The sequence below is a fragment of the Ranitomeya variabilis genome, chromosome 3, assembly GCF_051348905.1.
Source record: "Ranitomeya variabilis isolate aRanVar5 chromosome 3, aRanVar5.hap1, whole genome shotgun sequence".
NCBI classification, from domain to species: domain Eukaryota; kingdom Metazoa; phylum Chordata; class Amphibia; order Anura; family Dendrobatidae; genus Ranitomeya; species Ranitomeya variabilis.
This window is the reverse complement of record NC_135234.1, coordinates 244,556,464-244,567,814: the sequence shown is the minus strand read 5'-3', so window position 1 is coordinate 244,567,814 and position 11,351 is coordinate 244,556,464. Positions and strand designations below refer to the sequence as shown.

Genomic DNA, 11,351 nt, shown 5'->3' with positions numbered 1-11,351 from the left:
AGCATTCTGGAATGCTGTAGATAAGCCCCCCGATGGATCCTAAAAGATGAGAAAAAGAGGTTAGATTATACTCACCCAGGGGCGGTCCCGCTGCGGTCCGATCCGATGGGCGTCGCGGTCCAGTCCAGGGCCTCCCATCTTCTTACGATGACGTCCTCTTCTTGTCTTCATGCTGCGGCTCCTGCGCAGGCGTACTTTGTCCTGTCCTGCTGAGGGCAGAGCAAAGTACTGCAGTGCGCAGGCGCCGGGCCTCTCTGACCTTTCCCGACACCTGCGCACTGCAGTACTTTGCTCTGCCCTCAACAGGACAGGACAAAGTACGCCTGCGTCGGAGCCGTAGCGTGAAGACAAGAAGAGGACATCATCGTAAGAAGATGGGAGGCCCCGGACCGAGACGCCTATTGGACCGGACCGCAGCAGGAACGCCCCTGGGTGAGTATAATCTAACCTCTTTTTCTCATCTTTCAGGATACATCGGGGGCTTATCTAAAGCATTACAGAATGCTGTAGATAAGCCCATGATGCTGGTGGGCTTAGCTCATCTTCGATTTTAGGGGGTGACAGGTTCCCTTTAAGGGGTAGTCTATATGGGAGACATAGCAGTGAATGAGACCTGGATGATCACACCAAGGGCGGTGGGAACACGGAAGGCTATATACACCACGGATTCCACTCCCGGTCTACTTCTAGGGTGCACTTAGTAGCTGCACAGACCACGTAACCTATATAACATGCAGGATTCGGGGGCCATTGGGAAATAACACTGCCTGCTGCATGCTCCAGCAATCAGATACAACCAGGGACCCCGGGGAGAAGACAGCGCGGTTTATTACCATTTCTGTCTGTCCTTCGCCGGCTCAGAAAGCAGCGTGGTATACAGAACGAGCAATCAGACAATGCAAATTCAAGTCACTTATGGAGCCTAAAACAAGTTTTTAATATTAAAATAGAAAAAGAAAACCCTACACAGCTAAATCAATGGAAAAATAGAAAGTTATAGACATAGATCTTCACCAGATAAAGCATTGATTGTATCAAAACTGCAGCAAGCAGCCCAGTGAAGGACATCACTGGAATCAGGGGCTCTGGCCTATAGCTTGGTTCTCTCAGTTCTGTAGGAGCGCCGTGTGGCAGCCGCCCGGCCCCACACTGTGGGAGCGCTATAGACGGCCATATACACGCTTTATACCGCTGCGTCTCATTCCTCTCAACTACTCTACAGGAGCCGCGCGTTGTTTCACGTGCCCCAATGACGTCATCTCACTCGATCACATGACAATGACGTAGAGGCCCTGAGTCCGCAGAGCGACAATGGACGAGACGCTGGTGGCTGCTGATGGAAAGAACCTGCGGGCGGTGCTGTGTCAGCGCTGCGGCTGCCGGGTGTTATCTGCCGGGACAGCCACACTGGCCAAGAGAGAGGTTAGCGGCCATATGTAGCCCCTGCTTATAGCCCGGTGCCGGGGCACGCCCGCCTACACCCCGGGCTCCGCAGCCGGCTCCCTGCTGGCAATCAGCTGTGACGCATGCGCGCAGTGCACCCTGTCCTATGGTCGGGCGCAGACACACACTACACTGGCTCTGCAATGTCAGGCTATATGTTTAAGGGCTTTTCCACTACTGGACAACCCCTTTAACTGCCATAGAAAATGAAATGTTGGCGTGGTGTCTCACAGACATGCCCGGCCGGAGCTTGGCTCAGGCTATGGTCCCCTGCCATGTTTTCTCTGACTCCTATATCTACCTGACTGTGATGTGTGCAGCATGAATTGCTTGGCAGTTCCCTTTAAGAGGATGGTGAAACATCCCTTTAATGCTGAATCGTGAATGGTGCACTGCTCTGTGTGACTGTGGTTTGGGACAGGGCAGGGTGGTGGGTGCTGTGATAATAAACCAAGGGGGAATGTTTCCTGAGGAGCGATCACCGCTGCAGACAATCCTGGAGACTGTGTGTTTCTCCTTATGTCAGGCTACTTTCACACTAGCGTCATGCACTGCACGTCGCTATGCGTCGTTTTGTAGAAAAAACGCATCCTGCAAAAGTGCTTGCAGGATGCGTTTTTTTCTCCATAGACTTGCATTAGCGTCGTGTTGCGTCGGTCCGTCGCCACCAAAAAACGTTGCGTGTAACGTTTTTTGGTGCGTCGAGACCGTCTTTTCCGACTGTGCATGTGCGGCCGGAACTCCACCTCCTCCTTCCCGCACATCACAATGGGGCAGCGGATGCGTTGAAAAACAGCATCCGCTGCCCCCGTTGTGCGGCGCTTTCACTGCTTGCGTCGGTGCGCCGCAATGTCGCAATTCGTCGTACGACGCTAGTGTGAAAGTAGCCTTACCGTCTCCTTGTTACCATGGCTCTTATTGTCACAGGTCCTTACCGGTAGCAGGCGATCAGCACCATAGAAGTTAGTGGGGCTCTCCGAGGCTGATCTTATTTTTGCTGTGGTGCAGATCTCTGCTGGGTCGGAGTAGTCACTGACCGCCTCTGCTGGTGATTCTGCAGCTTCACTGATGTCACATTGACAGAGCTGCATCTTCTCTTCTCCTCTGCTCTGTTGCAGGAGCTTCTCTGCCAATGTCATGCTGATGGACAGTCAGCTCCGTGCTGCCTAACTGCGGGGAGCAGACTGTCAGCATGAAATTTGCAGTGGCTCCCATCAACAGAGCAGACAGGGAAGAGAAGGTTCTGCTCTGTTGACAAGAGGTGAAATGAGCCGGCAGAGATCGTCCCCTGGCAGAACAGGCCGGTAGTTAGCGATTACATGCCTGTTAGTTCAGATAACCCCTTTGATGGTGTTATAGAAAGCACCACATTCTGTTTGTGATTCGCTGCTGCTGGTGGGAATACATATTAGGCCATGTTCCCACGTTCAGTATTTTACCTCAGTATTTGTAAATCAAAACCAGGGTTACAACAATCAGAGGAAAAGTATAATAGAAGCACGTCACCACTTCTGCTGCTGCTCTCACTGCAGCGAGTCATTCTCCAATGCTCACCAGCATGATCAGTCGCCTCTGGCCACCGCTTACGCTGATGAGCAAATGTCGCACAGATGGTTTGCGGCGTGGGACACTCTGGAATCTTCATACTTCGGACAGGTGAGGGACATTGCTGTTTTTCATTTTGTTTATTTACAGGGGACAATGGCTTCAGGGGATTAGGTGTTATGTTGAGTATAATGTGTTTTACTCATTTTACACTCGATTTAGACAGTGGGGGCTGAAAACAACTGTCAACATTGTCCGCTAATCGCAGGGAGTGCAGGGGACAATGATGTGAGCTGTCTTCACCACCCGGCGCCTGAGAACAGCGCAAACTGTGCCAGCTTTTCTCAGGCGCCGCTACGTGTGAGACCGATGCGGCACATGGGTGCCAGACGTATGGGACACACGGACACTGATATCAGTTTTGTGTATATAGATTTTGATCACTTTTTTTTTGTACTAGGAAAATAAGACACTAATTTGGAATTGAAGATTCATAAAGGAAGTGTCAGAAAGTAGTGGCACTCACCAGTTTGCTGTTCCGAAGTGTTTAATTCATGTGCAGCTTAATACAAGCACATACTTGGAAGTGCGGGGAGTGCAGGAGGATGACGGCCGTTTCGTGCTAATTGCACTTCTACGGGTCCATCAATGGACATGGACCCGTAGAAGTGCAATTAGCACGAAACGGCCGTCGTCCTCCTGCACTCCCCGCACCCCCCGCACTTCCAAGTATGTGCTTGTATTAAGCTGCACATGAATTAAACACTTCGGAACAGCAAACTGGTGAGTGCCACTACTTTCTGAAACTTCCTTTATGAATCTTCGTATTGCAACACTTATAATAATAATAATAATAATAATAATAATCTTTATTTATATAGCGCCAACATATTCCGCAGCGCTTTACAGTTTAACAGTTTCAAACACAACAGTCATAGGTAACAATGTTAACAATACAGTAATAAAGCAAAATAAGACAAAAAGACGACCCTGCTGGTGAGAGCTTACAATCTACAATGAGGTGGGGGAGATACAAAGCACAGGTGTGTATTTACAATGGTGTATTTACAGTGATGGTCCAGCCATCTTCAGGGGGTGGGGGTAGATGTGCACCTATAGGTAGTTGTGCACCATAAATCCAGTTGCTCCACGCTTGACCGCACCTGAATGAACCGTTGTGATTAACAGTCCTCTGGCTGCTATCCACGTGGACCTAGTGCCGTTCCCCTTCTAAGGATTCCAATAATTTGGAATTGTTTTTAACCATGTGATATCACAGGCAGTTATTAGACCTTTTCTTTTTTTAATTTTCATTTTTTATTGCTGCAACCATAGCGTTTCTATTTTTCCTTTGCAGTCATATGAGGGCTTGTCTTTTTTCTGGATGAGATGTGTTTCTCAGTGGCATCATTTTGAAATACATATAATTTATTAACAAACTTTTTTAACTATATTGAAAGTATTTTTTTTTTTTAAAGCACAGCAATTCTGCCATTGCCATGTTAAATATTGCACTATAAGCTGTGCTACACAAAGTGTTAAAGGGATTGTCCACTACTCTTGTTAAATATTACAATCTCCGATGTGAAATAGAAACACCTGCTGTGCCACTGCCGTTCTAGCGAAGACCCTGCCGGGGCTCCCGACGCTTGTATGATATCGTTATGCCACTATTGACAGCGGCATGAGGTGTAAAAGTGCTGGGATCTAAGCTGCGCTGGTCCCAGCACATGTAGCAGGAGCTTGTCTGTGTAAAACACAACTTTTGCACCAGAAAAATCACTTTTTTTAATAAAATCGTAGGTTGTTTTTTTAGTCATGTTTTAAGAGCCTCAACTGTTTCATTGTTCTGTTTACATAGAGCTTCCAATAGCTTTTTTTTGTGCATCAAATTGTCATTTTTATTGTTGATACATACGACGTTAAAACTTTAATTCATTTTTTGTGCGACGAGGTGAACAGAAAGAACAATTATGGCATACTTTTTCATATGTTTTGTTCTGTTCTGAACAAATAATAAGGTTTCATAGAATGGGTTCAGGTAACCAGCAGCCAAAGGAAGGCACAAAGATAATGACAGTTACTTTTATATGCTACAACCAATGATAATTACTTTATAACTGATATCTACTCTTTTACAGGCGTTTTTGTATGAAATAAACCCTTTAATTCAGAAATTATGTCAGCAGAACTTGTTAATTAGAGTAAAGACAGATGAGGCCTGACATTTTAAAGCCTAGCGAGCAATGAGCATTGAATGCAGCTTCAGATGTGACCAGAGAAGTCATTTTTGTTTCAAACTTTTGGCTGTATGTCTTTTATTTTTGCTTTATTTTTCACCACTTTTAGGCTACTAAAAATGAAATAGTAAATAATGTTTTCCTCAGTGATCAGATAGTTAAAAGCCTGAAGGGAGCAGCAGGGTCATCTTGGTCTACTGTACGTAAGGTGGGCCTTGAGAAAAAGCAGAAAGACAAGTGGAAAAATGTCTGCCGGCCTTCACATTTGTATTTATCAAACATTTTCTCCTACAAGTTTCTAACTAATAGAAGTCCTTGCACTGTACTGAAGGTATTTACATTGCTATGTGGCCATGACTTGGTTATTTTGTTAGTTCTGCTGTATGACAACCCGACAGGTTTCCATTACAACTGTAGCAGAGTTTCTCACCCGGTTTTCGGAGGGTATCTGCACATCAGATCTCTTACTTGCAAAGGAAATTGCTTGGTTTTCTATGAGGAAGATGTTTCAGGACACGTCATTATTTTTTGTGCTGAAGTGTCTTTGGTTGTTTCCTTTGGTCACCATTTTTGACTGTTGTTGGTTTTTTAGTGGTTTTCCATAGTTTTGGGTTGTCTTTTGTACTGTCATTTTCCAGTCGTCAATGAAGAAACTGCTAATAATTTCTGGAGCTTAAAGGCTAATAAAACGCACAAAAAGACGTCCTGTCTTTTTTGCTTTTTCCCATTGACTTGTATTGTAAAGTATGGAGTTTCTCCAGATTTGAAAACTCCTGAAGAATGGTCGGGTCACTTATTTTAGATGCTTGGCGTCTTTAATAATCTGAGGCGGCTAAGAGACTCAAAAGCCAAAACATGCGCAGCAAGCCGTTTATACATAGAAATGTTTGTTCATTCTTTTGAGCGGTTTCCCGGTGCTTTTTCTGGTGGGTTTCGGAGTTGACCCGCCTGAAAAATGTTGTGTACAAAATTGCAGGCCTACTTGATACAGAAAACATATCATTGACTAACTAGACCGTTTTGCTATTCAGTATAACATTAAAACAGTTAGGTGGGTGGAGAACATGAAAAGCATCAATAAGTGCACTCATAATGATAAATCCTTTTTTCTTTTTTTTTTTGCGTTGTACTCTGGTCTACCTCATCTGAGAGCAGCACGATTACAGTGATGTATCACTTACTAGGCTTCTTGCTGCAGTTTTGATAAAATCCGTTTTATGTGCTCCAGATCTAGCAGTTCTCTGAATACTGAGCCCACACCACTGATTGGCAGCTTTCAGTGTGTACTGTGCATAGGCAGAAAGCTGCCAATCAATGGTGAGTGCGGGTTTATACAAAGTGCATGAATATGGAGGACTTATATGGCAGCAGGTTTACTAGTTCTCTTGTGAGAATCTCCTGCTGGTAAAGCCGTTATTTTATCAAAACAATAGCAAGCAGCCCAGTAAGTAAACATCGCTGGAATCACGTTCTCTGTCCTAAAGCTGGAGTCACACTAAACGACTTACCAACGATCACGACCAGCGATACGACCTGGCCGTGATCGTTGGTAAATCGTTGTGTGGTCGCTGGGGAGATGTCACACAGACCGCTCTCTCCAGCGACCAACGATCAGGGGAACGACTTCGGCATCGTTGAAACTGTCTTCAACGATGCCGAAGTCCCCCTGCCGCACCCGGGTAGCCAGGGTAAACATCGGGTTACTAAGTGCAGGGCCGCGCTTAGTAACCCGATATTTACCCTGGTTACCATTGTAAAAGTTAAAAAAACCAAACCACTACATACTCACATTCTGATGTCTGTCACGTCCCCCGCCGGCGTCCACAGAGTTATAACTGCTTTCGGCAAGAGCGCTGCTAATGCACGAATGTGTCAGCGCCGGCAGTAACAGCGGTGACATCACCGCTGTGCTCTGCTTTACGGCCGGCGCTGACACAGTCAGTGCAGGGAAGCTCTCGGCAGCAGCGCGTGCATTAGCAGCGCTCCTGCCGAAAGCAGTTTTAACCCTGTGGACGCCGGGGGACGTGACAGACATCGGAATGTGAGTATGTACTGTTTTTTTTTTTTACTTTTACAATGGTAACCAGGGTAAATATCGGGTTACTAAGCGCGGCCCTGCACTTAGTAACCCGATATTTACCCTGGTTACAAGTGAACACATCGCTGGATCGGCGTCACACACGCCGATCCAGCGATGACAGCGGGTGATCGGCGACCAAAAAATGGTCCTGATCATTCCCCAACGACCAATGATCTCCCAGCAGGGGCCTGATCGTTGGTCGCTGTCACACATAACGAGATCGTTAGCGGGATCGTTGCTACGTCACCAAAAGCGTGACGTTGCAACGATATCGTTAACGATCTCGTTATGTGTGACTCAGCCTTAATATTATGTGCTCTCATTAGGTGGCCAAACCCTGGTGAGATTTCCGTTAATACTTTTTAATTCTAGTGTGACTCTTGTCTACAACTGTTACTTGTTTTTTTAAATAGGTCTTTTTGTCATTTATATTTTATTACTATAAGGTTTCCGGATCATATAAAAAGCAGCATCTTATCACCCAGCCGCATCAAATCCCCTCCCGCTCCCCAAGAATGAAATGACTGCATCGCTCAGCACAGCAAAGAGCAGTGGGGAACAACACTCTGCCAAACTCGGGGTTGTTGCCCCTGAACACTGCCGCTGTCTCCTAGGAAGAGCAAGCAGCCTGTTCTTCATCTAGATCTGCAGAACATTGAGACCATTATGATCCGTATTGGTCGGTGTAGAGTTTGGTCACTAATGTGGATCAAAGGGGAGAAGGAGGGGAATAACAATGACCCCACAAAGAGAGTATTTCATTGAGCCCTGACCAGCCACACTGCGGGGGAGGCATGTGGTCTGTTTTAGCAGTGGAGTTAGGCTGTGTGCATACGATGCAGATTTAGTGAGGCTCCGCAGCGTTTTTTTTCCACGCAGAAACGCTGCAGATCCGCAAAGTGATTTACAACACAAGGTAAATCAATAGAATAAAAAAATGCTGTGCTAATGGTGCGGAAAATTCCGCATGAAAAACGCTGCGGATCAAAAGTGCGTTTCTGCACCCTTCCATTATAGAAATCCGCAGTGGTACAAAACGCAAGAAATCCGCAACAAAAAAGCGTCAAATCTGCACCTGCGTTTTCTCCCAGGAGATGCGGATTTTGTGCAGAAAATTCTGCACCCCAATCCGCATCGTGTGCACATAGCCTTATGATGACGATATTGAGCCACCACTCCTCTGCACAACTAGGTCGGCCAGAGTGAGGCTCTCTGACATGCTGCAAAATACACTCTGGGTGGAAGTTACAGAGCTATGACGGGTGCTAGTATGCATGGAGGCACAGATATTCCTGAGAAAGTATCCAAAATACACACACACATACATATTGGTCACATGGAAGTTGTTAATATATGTTAAAAAAGAAATTGATGGACCAGTCAATATAGGTCATTTAAAAAACAGAAACATAACAACTTTTGCTGAAATCTTATATTTGCAGTACACTGGTAATTACGGGTGGTCCTGAGCAGGGACCTGTCCTCTCTGTGATGTCCATATAGTCTGATATACTCTAACTTCCTTCCCGGTTACTAATGTCTCTTATTGTACTCCTTTTCTGCAGCTACTTCTGCCTTCCATGAAGAAGAAATCGTCTCTTGCTGATGAGTCCAATCCTGACTGTGAGCTTCTTGCTGAGCACTGGCTTGTACATGACATGTTTACGTTTGAGAATGTGGGCTTCACCAAGGATGTAGGAAATGTAAAGTTTCTGGTGTGTGCAGACTGCGAAGTGGGGCCCATTGGTTGGCATAGTCTGGAAGAGAAGAGTAACTTTTATGTAGCATTGCAACGAGTCCGACATGAATGAGGAATACAAGAACTGACCCCAGAAGAAGCTTCTAAATCAAAGAGTGACTTTATGTTGTGATGTCTTACAGGTTGGACCAGCACTTCACCCTAGTGCCATACTTGTTTTCTACACACTCATTAAAAGGTCACCAATGTTTTCAAGATAATGGAAAGAGTCGCATAGCATCCCCTTGTCTTATTTCACTGGGACGGTTACGAACAGTTACTAGATTTGGTGATAAAACAATCCTTCTATCCTAGCCCTGTATTGTAGTTGAACTGGTATACCAATTATTGACCCTCTGTGTACTTTCAAGAGTTATGATTCCCTATCCATAGGATATGGCATAACTTGCTGATCCCTAAGGAACTCATTAACCAGGTTATGGAGAACCCTGTCCTGAATGGAGCAGAGGTGAGCATCTTCAGCCATTGCTGTGTTCATTGTCTGTGGGACGTCCAGAAATAGCAGAATAGAGTGCCCGACTAGTTCTGGCAGTCACCATAGACCATGAATGGAATGAAGGTTGAGCATGCCCACCACTGCTCCACTCTACAATAATCCTGGTTCTCAGGTTTGCTGGGAGGCCTAGCAATTGGACCCCAGCTATCAGTGAAGTTTTCTCTATCTTATAGATGGGGGATAATTTTTCATTCTTGGAATTCTTTTGATTATGTTTATAATAGATGGTCGTGAACCAAAGCGGCAATAAAAGAAAGATCATGAAAGTACGGTATATTGTAAACTTGACTTGGAAAGCTAGTTAGGGTCTTTTCACATTGCGTTTGGTGCTTCTGCCTGAATCCTGTATTTTGGGGTATTCAGACGGCAGCATCTCAAGGAGAGTTGAACAGCAAAACTGGAGGAAAAATACTGTGACTGCATCAAAAACAAGCCAAAAAGTTGGTTGTCAATGGCAAATTTTAAAGGTGCACTTTAAAGGGGGCACTGGTATGAAATATACACAAATTCTGAATGTAGATAATATTGCATATATACGAGATATGCCGTAAATGTCTCATAAGAGAAGAATCCTCATTTATCTCCAGACTTAAACTCTATTGATCGTCATCATGCCTGATTGGACAGCTTCTTCCTGTTTTTTTTTTCCAATCACTTCTATGAGACTTGGCTGAGCAAACTGCACAAATCCATGTCCACCTCTCACTTTTTTTTTCCTCAGCCTGGATGCGATAGCCAGCTTAACCGCGAGACAGGGTGGGGAGTTCCCAGTTCTAGACATAAGTGAGGGTCCTAAAAGTACGATCGACATCGATAAGACGAATATGAAATATTCTATGGATTTGTCATAAATGTTAGATTTGAAATGACAAGGGGAACATTTGGATCTGTATTATGACCACAAGTTGCTGCCTTATTATGAGTCTAGCAACCTGAACAGTATCACAGATCCCTATATTGTTGTCAGATGGGTCATACCTTTTTAACATTAGAAAAGTAAATGTTTTGAGATATATATATATATTCATAGTCGGAGATTATTTCTGTTTTATTTGTATTTAATGGACAAAATAAATCCATTCAAAAGTGGCTGAGTATTTCAAAAATTCTACGTTAGTTGTAAAAAATAATGTCAAATAGGTTTGACTTATTTCTGTGTTAGCAGTTGATGTAGTAATAGTAAAAAAACTCAGATGACATACTGTATAAAAAAATTGGTGGTATTATTACTATTCTCTTTTTTTAAATTTGCAGCATCCCCTGTGTCTGAATTCATATGGTTAAGTCACAACGAGAAATCTGTCAGAGTGAAATCCACATCATAATATTCATGTTACACCTCAGATTTAAGGCTCTGATCACGATGTACTGGTAAACGAAGTTAGGCATATGCAATTGGCATATACGCCGTTAGTATGTGTCAGCATATCCTTTTTTCTTGATAGATTACAATATTCAGAGCACAGGATTATAGTAAAAAAAATGTATATGTCAACCTGTAAACCATGTCTAGAGTTAGTTACATACAGTCAAGGCCGAAAGTGTTGGCACCCATGAAATTATCCCAGAGAATGAAGAATTTCTCCTAGAAAATGATTGCAACTACACATTTTGTTATACACCTTTTTCTTTCCTGTGTGTGTATTGGAACAACGCAAAAATAAACAGGGAAAAAAGGCAAATATGACATAATTTCACACACAATCCCAAAAATGGGCCTGACAAAATTGTTGGCACCTTTCCAACATTGTGGGTAAACAACTTTGTTTCAAGCATGTGATGCTCGTT

General features: G+C 44.4%; 1 protein-coding gene across 1 annotated transcript; it reads left to right on the top strand.

The window, feature by feature from the left end:
- Nucleotides 1-1,210: 1,210 nt before the first annotated feature.
- RABIF (RAB interacting factor) lies at nucleotides 1,211-10,652 on the top strand. Its single transcript, XM_077295321.1, has 2 exons — nucleotides 1,211-1,422; nucleotides 8,874-10,652. Exons 1-2 carry the CDS (start codon nucleotides 1,312-1,314, stop codon nucleotides 9,117-9,119), a joined length of 357 nt encoding a protein of 118 aa, XP_077151436.1. The 5' UTR covers nucleotides 1,211-1,311; the 3' UTR covers nucleotides 9,120-10,652.
- The last annotated feature ends 699 nt before the right edge of the window (nucleotides 10,653-11,351 follow it).